The 14,546-nt window shown below is 41.1% G+C and overlaps 1 protein-coding gene across 1 annotated transcript in view; it reads right to left on the bottom strand.

Moving 5' to 3' along the window:
• Positions 1–1,418: 1,418 nt before the first annotated feature.
• Positions 1,419–14,546, bottom strand: part of wdr37 (WD repeat domain 37) — a 30,489-nt gene continuing 17,361 nt past the window's right edge. Inside the window, exons 6-13 of the mRNA XM_072450495.1 lie at positions 12,287–12,358; positions 11,669–11,713; positions 11,477–11,553; positions 10,595–10,829; positions 9,189–9,330; positions 3,327–3,461; positions 2,512–2,626; positions 1,419–1,596 (exon numbers count right to left, since the gene is read on the bottom strand). Coding sequence (XP_072306596.1) covers positions 1,465–1,596; positions 2,512–2,626; positions 3,327–3,461; positions 9,189–9,330; positions 10,595–10,829; positions 11,477–11,553; positions 11,669–11,713; positions 12,287–12,358 — 953 coding nt within the window. The 3' untranslated portion in view covers positions 1,419–1,464. The remainder of the gene's footprint in view (positions 1,597–2,511; positions 2,627–3,326; positions 3,462–9,188; positions 9,331–10,594; positions 10,830–11,476; positions 11,554–11,668; positions 11,714–12,286; positions 12,359–14,546) is intronic.

Raw genomic sequence — 14,546 nt, 5'->3', positions numbered from 1 at the left:
CACAGCATCATATTTATATACACATAAACTCTAAATTATAACTCTTCTCTCAAACTTTACACTTTATCTACAGCACACGAAGCAGCGGGAACTCGAAAAATAATATATATATAACACGCAGATTTGAACTGTGGAGGCAAACGGACTTCAAATGCTTCAAAATAAAGTAAATAAAACAAAGCGACTCGTCAAAATTCACAGGCTAAAAAGCGTCGATTGACTTTAAATCGTTTAAGGCTTTTTAAAGTGAGTTTGCACGCGGCAATTTCAGGTCTAAAGCTTCAGTGCGTCACATTTTTTTAATACAGATTTGCAGTAAAGTTGAGTTGTGATTATTCAAATGCACAATGTTTAATCTGTATCATTTTAAAGTCACACTGCGTAACGTTTTGCCGTTATTGGATGGAGATGTGAAACCAGACTACGGGACGCTATTTTTGTGTCCATTCATCTATAATTTACACAGTTTAAGCTTCTTGTTACGGGCGCCATTTTGAGGACTTTGGAGCGTTTGAGAGCGTTTAACTTTATACCTGTGAATCGCCGTGTGCCACTACTTTAAAAAGCGAAACGTTGAACTTCTTTACAGCGTTTGTTTGCGGTTGTCAGTTCTCATGTCAAACTCATTGTGGAAGAGGTGAAAAATGCTACTGTTTATCACACGATCCCGTCACACGAGCTCCTCCGCTGCCACCGCCGCCGTTTGGAAATGAATAAGGATGTTAAACTGTTCATATTTAAATGTTTCTCTTTGCTTTTAGGTGTCCCATTATAATTATACATGATATATATATATATTATATATATATTATAATTGTGCTTTGTGTGATTTGAGCAACTTGTGGAGGCGAGAAACGTTCAGTTCTAACCAGGACTTTTCAGCTTCGGGAAAATTTTAAGAGAGCAGATTATGTCCTGGTTTAGTCCTGGTTTAGTCCTGGTTTAGTCCTGGTTCAGTCCTGGTTCAGTCCTGGTTTAGACAGTGTTTAATTTGGGTTTTGCCAGGGGTTTTGTCCCAGTTTTGACCTGGTTTAGTCCTGTTTTTTTTCCGGGTTCAGTCCAGGTTACGTCCCGTTTTGTCCCTGTTCAGTCCGGGTATTGACCTGGTTTAGTCCTGGTTTTGTCCTGGTTTTTTTCCCGTTCAGTCCTGGTTTTGTCCTGGTTTAACCCTGGTTCAGTCCTACTTTAGTCCTACTTTAGTTCTGGTTTAGTCCTAGTTCAGTCCTGGTTTGGACCTGGTTTAGTCCTAGTTCAGTCCTGGTTTGGACCTGGTATTGATTCTTGTTGGAGAACTGTCGAACATCCCCCTCACATCCCCCCTCACATCCCCCCTCACATCCCCCCTCACATCCCCCCTCACATCCCCCCTCACATCCCCCCTCACATCCCCCCTCACATCCCCCCTCACATGTGCCAGCATTAGTGGCCGAGTCCGATTGTTTGGTGGCGTTTTGTTTCTGGACTTCACTTTTCCTGCAGCAGAGCCGGGACGTTGATGTTCCAGCCGATGGCCTGTCGGTCGAAGCCGCACGTGAACAAGTTACACGACTGGTTCTCCTCGTTCCACGTGGTGCAGCAGACCATCCGCCTGTGACCCTGGACACCAGAGAGACCAACACCAGATCAATCAAATCTTCTTAAATGTAGGTGCTGACATGGGGCTAAAACTGGACTAAATAATGCCTAAACTGGCTGTTTATAGGTGTATGTGAAACTAACATGTATTTGTAAAGGATTATTTCACTTTCTGGCTCATCGTTAATATATTTTTCAGACGGCAAAGTGAATGTTTTAGTGTAGAGTAGCATTATTTTGAAACAGGAAGCAGTAGGTTTGAAACAGGAAGCAGTAGGTTTGAAAGAGGAAGCAGTAGGTTTGAAACAGGAAGCTGAAGGTTTGAAACAGGAAGCTGAAGGTTTGAAACAGGAAGCTTTAGGTTTGAAACAGGAAGGAGTAGGTTTGAAACAGGAAGGAGTAGGTTTGAAACAGAACGCTGTAGGTTTGGAAGAGGAAGCAGTAGGTTTGAAAGAGGAAGCAGTAGGTTTGAAAGAGGAAGGAGTAGGTTTGAAAGAGGAAGGAGTAGGTTTGAAAGAGGAAGCAGTAGGTTTGAAAGAGGAAGGAGTAGGTTTGAAACAGGAAGGAGTAGGTTTGAAACAGGAAGGAGTAGGTTTGAAAGAGGAAGGAGTAGGTTTGAAAGAGGAAGGAGTAGGTTTGAAACAGGAAGCTGTAGGTTTGAAGCAGGAAGCTTTAGGTTTGAAACAGGAAGGAGTAGATTTGAAACAGGAAGGAGTAGATTTGAAACAGGAAGGAGTAGGTTTGAAAGAGGAAGCAGTAGGTTTGAAACAGGAAGCTGTAGGTTTGAAGCTGTAGGTTTGAAGCCGGAAGCTTTAGGTTTGAAACAGAAAGGAGTAGATTTGAAACAGGAAGCAGTAGGTTTGAAACAGGAAGCTGTAGGTTTGAAACAGGAAGCAGTAGGTTTGAAACAGGAAGCTGTAGGCCTGAGCGTCTCACCATCCTGTTGCTGCGTGGAAGTCTGGCGAGCCGAACGCCGCTCATGTCGAACAGCCGCACCTGGCGATTGTCGTGAGGCAGAGCGATGATCCGGTTGTTGGCGGAAACGCTGATCCTGGAGACGACATTTTTATGGCATTAGATTTGGAAGAACAAAACATGGCGATGGACAGAAAATGTATCACAATATCTCTGTTTGATTTTTATGTTGATGTGTTTCCTTTTTTCCCCCTTAAAGACAGAACAACAAAAATAATAGTTAATAAAAAAAATTAAGAAGTTGATTTGTTTCCTTTTTTAATTCTTTTTATTTAATTCTAAAAAAAATAAAACATAAAACAACAAAAACAGAAAAAAACAACACAGCAACAAAAATAATAGTTAATAAAAAAAAATAAAAAAAAGTTGATGTTTCCTTTTTTAAATTTAATTATAAAAAAATAACCAACTACGACTACAATAAATAAATAAAAATAAAAACGTTATAGGTTGGTTGCATTATGGTTTATTTTAACTATCAATAGTTTTTTTGTAGATAATCTGCTTTTTATCCAAAATAAAGTTTACTATTATGTAGCATACAATGGCTATGTTCACACGCACCAAAAAAAAAACTTTTACCTTTGATATTATTTAAATGACAAGCAAAATGATGATGCAATCAGAGGAAGCATGATCTGCTGTTTACGTATGATCATCATCTCCAAAGATCTCATGATAATCTGGTTTTAGCGTGTCAGTATAAATAATAATCCGGTTTGCACACGTGTGTCTGTATAAAAACGTACAGAGTTAGGCGTGGCTCGTCCTCTCACCTGTTGACGGCGGAGTCGGTGCGGATGGTGGCGATGGGCGACCTCATGTTCTTCAGGTCCCAAACCTTCACGGTGCGATCGTCACTGCCCGACACCACGTTGTCTCCCGCGGTGAACACGGCAGACGTCACCGTGCTGAGGAACGAGCAGAAACCACAGCATTAAATGAATGAGGTGCGACTCTCGAGGGCCGCCGGCGGGTAGAAGACGACGCCGGCGTGCGATAGGTTCAGTTCACTCGAGACTAGGGACGTCACAATATACTAAATGTAACACAAAGTACTTTATAGTCCAATGAAAACACTCCCACAGCCCACCTTACCCAACCACAGACAGTCAAACACACACGCTACAATACATAAGTCTGAGTACAAGTGGACATGAGTGCAGATGAACCAGTTGAGAAAGCGTCACGACTTGTAAGTATCACAATTAAGAGACAGACTGCGTATTCTCCTCAACGCATCAGCACAGGTCGATATTTTGTTTTGCCTAAACAATACAAATAAAGTTTTATTCTAACACTTTAGCGCGAAGAAGACCCAGCACTAAACAAAATCACACTGCTGAATTACACTAAGTTTATGCTGTAGAGAGAATTTACATGACGAGTTAGCTTTTTATTGACACAGTTTGACTAAAACGACTAAGGAATGAGGATATTTGAAATTATTAAGTCATAAAATATAGTCAAATATCGAAAAAATACAAAAAAGAAAACAATATCACAGACATTAACAAACAAAAACCATTGCAAACAGTTCCGATCTTGTGCAGCTCTACTGTAAACAACTAAACACAGTCCTATCCTTTTAATCGAGAAAGAAAAAGAAGCTAACTCTCGAGTCTCTGTACAAAGAGCCCTTCTGCTGCGTCACGCGTCAGGTCTAAACTTCCTTTAAATGCTGTCAGAATCGCCGCTTTATTCGCCCTCTGTCCAATGAGCTGCGACGTCCCGCTCCACACGGCCGCGCCGAGGTCAAAGCTAACCATTCATTTAATAGTCTTTCATATTTCTGTTCCAGGGCGCCTGCACTTTCTGCTCTGAAAACTGTCTTCTCCCTTAATTCAAATTGACACGGCATTAAGGGCTAATTACGCGACTAAACTTGGGGCGATTAGAGCGGAAACTGCCGCAGAGTAACACAGACCTTCTGACATTGTGGAGTACGGCCCACCTGGGAGAAACAGGAGGGTGGTGTAATCAGACTGGATAATTGATTAAAGGGTGATGGGGGTGAGAGAGGGGGGGAGGAGAGAGAGCGGCGGACAAGGTCAATGTGAAAAGACAAGAGGAACAAGGAGCGACGGAGAGAGACGGACGAGCTTGACCAACGGCAACGCGAGGGCCCGATATCGCAACGTTTGTGTGATGTCATGGGTTTCCACGGCAACCCAGTAATACAGGGATTGCACAGGCTTTGAAGGACATGCATTACGCATGATTTGTGCCGTTATTGGCCTTTAAACATGCTTTTGAGCAACTTTACTTTGACATCTCATTTGTTACGACTTAAAATTACACATGACGAACACACATTACTTTCTACCAGTGAAGCGTTCCCTCGTCAGGATTTGTGCTACTTCTATCAGCCCCGACGAGTTAATGCGACGCTCAAGAGTCAGGCGATGATTTATGGACTTAAAAACAGCAAAAACATGACTTTTGACGTCAAATAACATGAATATTTGGAACCAGGTGTTTTCTGAGGCTCAGAGCGGAGAGGACCGACCGCGTAAACAGGATGAGTGAAAGTTGCGTAAAAGAAGCGAAATGCAACTTCAGGTATGTTTTTGATGAATATTATAACATTAAAAAGTCAATTTCCCAACCTTTTTCTCCCAGTGACTGCTACTTTACTCGATAATACACAAGAATAACTAAGTACGAGTCACGTTAAGTCCCTCAACATTTTGTACATCACACCTCAGGTTCTTCTCATCTCCTAAACAGACGAACCCGACACGACGGCCAATCAGCTCAGAGCACGTCTCCTGTCACTTCCTGTTAGCTCGTAGCGTTAGCTCGAGGCCCGTCGTCATTGCTCACAGTTTAAGCAGATTTGGAGGGACAGAGCGAGCATGCTGTGCTTTTAGGGACGTTTCACCGTACAGAGCTGCACATCATGTCTCGTGTGCGTGATATTTGAGGAAAAGTCGGAAAGAAACCGGTCACAGAGTTTAGAGGTCAGAAGTCATCTTCTCTGAGCCTCGAAAAACACTGAAATGCTCCAGATGTGTCATGTCACAGGTAGAAATACAAGAATAAGAGAGAATTTCTGCGTCAAATCGTGCTCGTTACATCTGCGTGCTCGCATTAGTGTCAGGACAAGCTAGCTTCTGTGTGCTTCCCCATTGCAATTCCCTCTGCTGCTGGTAGATGGGGTATTTTAAGTTCCAAAACATGGGATGCCAAAGTAACGGTGCTCAAAAGCATATTTAAAGGCAAATAACGATATAAATAATGCATAATACTGTACCTAAAATGAAAAAAATGTGTTTGTAAGAATGTTTATTTCTACTCTAAACGTGAAAAAGTTGATCTTCTATTTCCTGAAGATGCACAGGGGACATTACAGACGCCATAAACGCTGACGGGCTTTTGGGAGGAGTAAAAGCAGCGCCGCAGGGAGAAAGTGAAGAGGCGGCGGCGGCGACTCACTGTGGAACACCGGCTTTAATCTCATTACAGTCATTGTCTATGCGAGAGAATTAGAGCCGGATCTGCAGGAATTAAACATGTTCGGGTCGGTCGAAATGAGCGGCGCGTAATCCCCCCACTCACAATCCCAAGGCTGCCAGGAAGAGAGAGGGAGAGAGGGACAGAGGGAGAGAGAAAGAGATGGACAGAAGAGAGAGGGATAGAGGGAGGGAGAGAGAGAGGGACAGAGAGTGTGAGGGAGGGAGAAAGAGATGGACAGAAGAAAGAGAGGGATAGAGGGAGGGAGAGAGAGAGGGAGAGAGAGGGATAGAGGGAGGGAGAAAGAGATGGACAGAAGAGAGAGAGACAGAAGAGAGAGAAACAGAAGAGAGAGAAACAGAAGAGAGAGAGAGACAGGAGAGAGAGATAGGAGAGAGAGAAACAGAAGAGAGAGAGAGACAGGAGAGAGAGAGAGAGAGAGAGGAGAGAGAGAAACAGAAGAGAGAGAGAGAGACAGGAGAGAGAGAGAGAGAGAGAGAGAGGAGAGAGAGAAACAGAAGAGAGAGAGAGAGAGAGAGAGAGAGAGGAGAGAGAGAAACAGAAGAGAGAAACAGGAGAGAGAGAGAGACAGGAGAGAGAGAGAGAGAGAGAGAGGAGAGAGAGAGAAACAGAAGAGAGAGAGACAGGAGAGAGAGAGAGAGACAGGAGAGAGAGAGAGAAACAGAAGAGAGAGAAACAGAAGAGAGAGAGAGACAGGAGAGAGAGAGAGACAGGAGAGAGAGAGAGAGAAACAGGAGAGAGAAACAGAAGAGAGAGAGAGACAGGAGAGAGAGAAACAGAAGAGAGAGAGAGAGACAGGAGAGAGAGAGAGAGAGAGACAGGAGAGAGAGAGAGAGAGAGAGAAACAGAAGAGAGAGAGAGAGAGAGAGAGAGACAGGAGAGAGAGAAACAGAAGAGAGAGAGAGAGACAGGAGAGAGAGAGAGAGAGAGAGAGGAGAGAGAGAAACAGAAGAGAGAAACAGGAGAGAGAGAGAGACAGGAGAGAGAGAGAGAGAGAGAGAGAGGAGAGAGAGAGAAACAGAAGAGAGAGAGACAGGAGAGAGAGAGAGACAGGAGAGAGAGAGAGAAACAGAAGAGAGAGAAACAGAAGAGAGAGAGAGACAGGAGAGAGAGAGAGACAGGAGAGAGAGAGAGAGAAACAGGAGAGAGAAACAGAAGAGAGAGAGAGACAGGAGAGAGAGAAACAGAAGAGAGAGAGAGAGACAGGAGAGAGAGAGAGAGAGAGACAGGAGAGAGAGAGAGAGAGAGAGAGAAACAGAAGAGAGAGAAACAGAAGAGAGAGAGAGACAGGAGAGAGAGAAACAGAAGAGAGAGAGAGACAGGAGAGAGAGAAACAGAAGAGAGAGAGAGAGACAGGAGAGAGAGAGAGAGAGGAGAGAGAAACAGAAGAGAGAGAAACAGAAGAGAGAGAGAGATACAGGAGAGAGAGAGAGACAGAAGAGAGAAACAGAAGAGAGAGAGAGAGGGAGGGAGAAAGAGATGGACAGAGAGAGAGAGAGTGTGTACAGTGTAAACAAATATGTCATGAAGGATGTCAAAAGAACTAAGGAGCGAACAAAAAGCAAGAGCAAGAATCTCCAGACTGATCGCTCCACAGCTGGAATGACTTGGATGAAGCAGCTCCAAAAATGCACTTTATAATTAGCGAGTGGTAATTAAAATGAGGAATGGCGCTTTAATGTGGAGTTCAACTGTCACGTGATTCAGCGATTTTGTGTGATTGACAGCGCTCGATGGAAGTGGAATGAAATATTGGAGGGTCGATATTGCACAGATCATAAGACGACATGATAACGTTAAAGAAGCGTTTCATTTTAGTGAGACAGTATCTGCAACTGTAACATAGAAACATGCAGACTATCATGCTAAAGACTGGGCTGACCATAACTATAACAGCAACTATAATAACAATAATAATAATAATACACTAATAATAATAATAAACTAATAATGATAATATAATAATAATAATAATAATAATAATAATAAAAATAAAAGGCAAGCATAATAATAATCATAATCATAATAACAATGTAATAATAATAATAATAATAATAATAATAATAATAGGGGGCAGAGGCAAAGTCTGAATAATTAATTGGAGTTTATCAATCTGTGTATATTTCTGTGCGTTCTCAAACTGTGCAGCCTGATTATTTTTTTTTTATCATCACAAATTCATTCATTCATTTTCTACCGTGGGTCACGGGTGACTGGAGCCTATCCCAGTGACTTTGGGCCTTGGGCGGGGTACATCCTGGACAGTGGCCAACAATCATCACAAATGATAATCTCAATTGCGTCACTTGGTCACGACATGGACATGTGACGTAACATATGTCGAACATATTAACATTAAGAAAACAATAATTTTGCTTCAGCATAAAACAATAAAACAAATTGAAATGTGCAGAAATGACAGAGAAAAGGATGAACACACAAGGTAAAAGATGAATGAAGCAAAAACATCTGTGAACGAAGAGGAACTGTGCACACTTAAGAGGTGTTATAGCACCATCTAGTGGAATACACTATACACTACAACAACATGGAGTGGAAATCGAGGTGGGCAAAATATATAGAAATGTTTAGAATATCATGAATGTTGTTTTGAATGAGCAAAATCTGAATATTGAGTATGTTGTATTTAGTAAAGAATGCTACAAAAATAACTGATTAAAACTACAAATGAAAAAGTGATGCTGTAATAAAAGGCATATGGTGATATTTCTGTACTTTTTTGATTCATTTGACAGATATTTCTCATTTGTCTGATGAATAGACATGTTTTAACACAATTCTGACATAATATCGTGTGAATATCGTTATCCAGTCCATCGTTTCTGTCAAGATCGCCCAGTCTTTAGAGAAAATATTCCGACAAAATGTGACACATGTAGCACTTTAGTGATTCATTTTACAGACAATAATTGTACAAGTAAATGATTGTTTTGGATTTATGTGCTTTCATTTTGTCTACTGGTTTGGATTTTTGTCTGGTCATGTTCTATTGCAATGAGTTTGTTTTTATATTTGAAAAATTAAGAAATATTTATTAGAATATTAGAACAGCATAACTTTTTTGTTTTAATCAGCTGTTTTTTTAAGTGTTTTTTTACAATAAACAATAGAACAGATGTAGGTAAAAAGATGCCTCTTACTCGGTGTGTCCCTGGAACACGTTGACGGAGTGGATGGAGGGGTCCCTGAAGTCCCACAGTCTGAAGGTGGTGTCCCGGGACGACGTGACCACCAGCCTCTGCGTGGGGTGAGTGCAGCAGTGGGTCAGCTCCTGGTCGTGGCCTGGACACGGGGGTCAGACAGACGATCGCGTTACACATGGGAAACTCGATCACGTTCCACCACGCGATTCATTATCCCGTGGAGAATAGAGGCGCTCTCAAATCAACCGGCTGAATGAGCGCGAGAAATGAAAAACGCTGACCTTTTCGACAGCTTTTTAACGTTTTTTCAAGGTGCGTTTTTTAACATAAGTATGGTAATTTTCACTCTTTGCTGATTCACAAATTAGGATGAGATGGTGCGACAATTAATAATAGTAGTAAAATGCAAAATATGATCAAACGGCACGCATAAAATAAGATGTTAGACTAATAATGGACTGAAGATAAACATGAATAGATGAAGCATTGTTGAGGGAAGTGAAAATAGATTTTAAGGACACATTTTTTCCTCAGAATCTGGCATTTATGATTTACATAAATATGTTTAATAAGTAAATATAAGTAAATAGTGGCATTAGTGGAATAAAGTATCGGATAACTCATCACTAGTGTCGACATATTAAGCAGACTATAAAGTGCACATTTTGTTATTCCAGAAAATGTTTTATTCATTATTTGCCTCATAATTCTACAAATTATGCCCAATAATTACAACATGAAAGAAGGTTGTTAGAATTCTTTACACATTTGGATGACGCAAACTGCTACAACGATTAATAACCGACATGTGCATAATGAGGGAAAAAACATTTAAAAAATCACATCTGGACTCAATTTGAAAATGGACAAATTCAGTAAATAATGGGGAAAAAAATTGACTATTTTTTACATATTTTGTGTTCTCTCTGGTCCCCGTTTTCTTTCCTTTTTTGTGTGTGTTTGTTTTGTTTACATTTGACTGTTGTTCTATGTTTAAAAAAAATAAATTTGTTGTTCTATGTTTAAAAAAAATACTTGTAGTATTTTCTTAAACCTAGAACAACATTTGTTATTCTTTGTTTAAAAAAATACTACATTTGTTGTTCTGTTTAAAAAAATACTACATTTGTTATTCTATGTTTAAAAAAATACTATATTTGTTGATCTATGTTTAAAAAATAATACATTGGTATATGTTTAAAAAAATAAATAAATAGTAATATAATAGTAATAGTCTCATCTTCATTTCAAGCATACAGCCCAAAAAATCCTTTAAATGTAAAATAAATGTATTTTTTTAAACCGCACATGTTCATAAGTATTCACAGGGATTATTAGTATAGTTGTTGTTGTTGTTGTTGTTGTTGTTATTATGTGGTGAGTCTGGTGCGTAAAGCCTTCACCTGTGAGCGAGTGCACCAGCTCGGACGTCTCCACCTCGTACAGATTTGCCGCTCGGTCCCAGGACGCCGTGACCACCTGCTTCCCGCCCACCAGCCAGTCCGCCGCTATGACCACGCCCTGGTGCGACTTGAGCGTGGCCGTGGCGAGCCGCACGGTGGGCACCTCGCACGGGCCCTCGCCGTCCACCTCGCCCTCCTCTCTGTCCGACGAGTCCTGGTCGTCGTCGGGAGGAGCCTGAGGCGAGAGCGAGTCAGAGCGTGAAAGGAGAACGCACATTGTTCTGTCAGACTGTTTTCTCTTTCTTTCTTTTTTATATATGAGAATAATAATTTTGTTATCGTCTAGGGATGTCACAGTTATTCGTTTAATTGATAATCATGATTATTTAGGTAAAAATGTGTTCGTGAGAACTATAAAATAATAATTGGGACAATTTTAGAAGCAAAATTAAGTGGATTTAAGTCAATCTATAGTTTAAAAAAATACAACTAAATATAAAGTACCGTTTTATCTGACTGTTTTTGTCTTAAATTTCATAAAGCTGGTAAAATAGTAACGTGTCAGACAAGATTTCACAGTAATAATAGTGAATAATTGTTAAATCGTGATGTTTTTTCCCCACAAAAGTCATAACACTGTCATGTAACTGTTTTCTTCATAAACTATATTGACTATGGGCTCTTTTACTACTTTAGCTCGTACCAGTGATTTGTTTTAAGTCATTAAAAGCTTTGTACCTGCTTTTTACAAACTTAGAAACACTAGTTTAAACACATTTTAACTGTTTGCGGTGGTCCAAAGTTATCCTCAACAACAAAAAGGCCCCCCACGTTCCCCCGGACACGTCTGAATTCCCCGGTTGCGGCTCTGGATTCACTCACGGTAACATCTGGCTGAGGCTGCGGCGCCGGGAGCTGCACCATGTACCGCCAGATGTGCGCCGTCTGGTCCCCCGAGGCTGCGCGTTCAAATAAACGTTCAAAAATCACACATGACATCAATCTCCTCGCGGTAAACACACTTGGAGAGGGGAGACAAGGAGTTAAGAATATGTGTGATTATGGCGGCTTTACCTGTGAGGGCCATCTGTTCTGTCGGGTGAAACTTGATGGAGTTTACTGCGAGAGGAATTAAAAATATAGCGTTATAACCTGGATTTATTGCATTTATAGGCCACGTTAAGATATGATTTACATATTAGTAAAAAGGATTTATTAAAAGAAAATACACATGTGGCTTAAACTGTTTTTTTCTTCTATCGAGACAAATATTGTAAAAAAGGGCATTTTTTTAAATATGAATATGTCATTTTTTTGCATTAATTGTTTTATTAGAAAGAAAAAAACACAAGTTGGGTGTTGATATGTTCACAACTGACAAAAACTCACAGGAACAAATGAGAAATGCAACTACCATATTTTCCGGAATATAAGTCGCACCGGAATATAAGTCACACCAGCCAAAAAATGCATAATATATATAAGTCACACTGGAGTATGAAATGCGGTTGCAAGTGTGAAAATAACAAATAATATCACATATAAGTCGCTCCGAGGTATAAGTATAAGTGACACCCCGGCCAAAACTATGAAAAAAGTTGCGATTTATAGTCCGGAAAATACGGTAATATTAAGAAGGTGAATTTGAATAGCCACAAAAGCAGATTTACGCGTGGAAGTTTTGAATCTCACCTGATCCCGCGTGGCCGGCGTATCTGAGGACACATTTTCCTGTTTCTATGCTCCAGAGCAAAGCCAAATGATCTGCCAAAGAAAGCAAAAAACACCAGTATTATTCATCTCAAACGTCATAAAAGGTGCAACACGACACCTGCTTGTCCTCAAGGATGTGTTACTGCTGTGTTATTCAACTACAGACCCGGCTAGAAATAGAAATGTAAGAGGAAGAAATGTCTGGAAATGTCTGTTGTTCTTTATTTCTACATATTATAGAGATAAAGGTTAACAGCGGCTAAGGTAAGCTAGGGTTGTCAAACAAAATCAATACCCAGACAATAATTGATAATAAAACTAGTGTCAAAACGTAATTTACTGGAGAAAAATACACTGCCTGTCCAATTAAACGTCACCACTTGAACTTAACTGAGCAAATACAGTAAGACCTCTCGTCCTACAGGAGAACTGCTGCAACACGGTATTGAAAAACATCTAAAGGAGAAGCAGATCTGAACCGCAGTGAGAATGCTTGGGACGAGCAGGAGAAGGCTTTGTGCAGTGGTCCCTTCTGGTCACTTCCTCTTTGGACAGGCAGTGTATTTAACAAAATGGAGTCACTTCGAAGTCTGCTGCGGTTATGGGAGTAGATTTCTCATTAATTTTTGCCATAAACTTTTAGAAATATGGCCATGAGGCGGTTGTTTTCATGTAAAACCTCAAATCCAGAAAAAATAGTTCTTAAAACTGAAAAAAAATGTAATGAAAAAAAAATAAAATAACTAATTTATTTAATGTCCATCCATCCATTTTCTACCGCTTGTTCCCTTTTGGGGTCGCGGGTGACTGGAGCCTATCCCAGTGACTTCGGGCCTTTGGCGGGGTACACCCTGGACAGTGGCCAACTTGTCGCAGGGCCAACACAGAGACATAGACATTACAGACAGTTCACTCTCACATTCATTCACTAGGGCCAATTTAGAGTCACCAATTTTTACCTAACACCCAGAGAGATCATGTGACGTTGGTCTGGTCCGGGAATCGAACCCGTGATCTCCTTCTTGGGAGGCAAGAGCGCTAACCGCCTTTGCCACCGTGCACCCAATTTTATTTAATGTATTTAATTTAATTGTATTGTATTTATTTTATTCCATTTAATCTATTTTAGTCTATTTTAATCATTTTATTCTATTTTAATCATTTTATTCTATTTTAATTTATGTATTTTAAGTATTTTATTTTAATTTATTTAAATGTATTTTAAATGTATTTAAATGTATTTATTTTGTTTATTTTATCTTATTTTAGGCTGAGCAAAATAATATGTCTGTTTGCCGTAACCCGACCGACCCGGTATGAAACTAGCCGACTGGAAAAAAAATATCAGCGTTTTGATGAAAAAACGTCAAAATCTTTTATTTTTCAATTATTTCGCCGACTCACCGACCGGGCTTGCCTAAACCGCAGTGTCGAATATTTTTATCAGGTTGGTAAACCTGTCTTTCATTCTAAAGGACTGATAATGCATTGCATATTCAGTCCACCACATGCGTCTGTACCGATACGGAACGCGCACAACGTTGATACATTACTTTTTACAAGTTGGTTTGACTCTGTCGGCACCACTGAAGTGTCCATAGGACATGCGTTTCTCTATCACGGCATTCTGGGATTGAAACACGCCCAGCAGCGTCATCACAACAAACATGGCGGCGCCCGTGTCCCCCGCATGTTCCCCCCCTCACCTTCGCTACCAAAATAAAGGATAGCGGCGTACAAAAGGTCGATTGAAATATCTTTAAATCGTGAGATTTAGTCTCCCAATCGGGTTAATAGAGACGTTTTCCGTCATTGACTGTTGAAGCCTGACCCCTGGACTGTTGAAGCTTGACCCCTGGACTGTTGAAGCCTGACCCCTGGACTGTTGAAGCCTCTGACCCCTGGACTGTTGAAGCCTCTGACCCCTGGACTGTTGAAGCCTCTGACCCCTGGACTGTTGAAGCCCCTGACCCCTGGACTGTTGAAGCCCGACCCCTGGACTGTTGAAGCCCGACCCCTGGACTGTTGAAGCCCGACCCCTGGACTGTTGAAGCCCGACCCCTGGACTGTTGAAGCCCGACCCCTGGACTGTTGAAGCCCGACCCCTGGACTGTTGAAGCCCGACCCCTGGACTGTTGAAGCCCGACCCCTGGACTGTTGAAGCCCGACCCCTGGACTGTTGAAGCCTGACCCCTGGACTGTTGAAGCCTGACCCCTGGACTGTTGAAGCCTGACCCAT

The sequence above is a fragment of the Eucyclogobius newberryi genome, unplaced genomic scaffold (assembly GCF_026437365.1).
Source record: "Eucyclogobius newberryi isolate DKJ021-1_F unplaced genomic scaffold, fEucNew1.0.hap1 SCAF_18, whole genome shotgun sequence".
Taxonomy (NCBI): Eukaryota; Metazoa; Chordata; class Actinopteri; order Gobiiformes; family Gobiidae; genus Eucyclogobius; species Eucyclogobius newberryi.
This window is presented reverse-complemented; position numbering and strand designations above follow the sequence as displayed.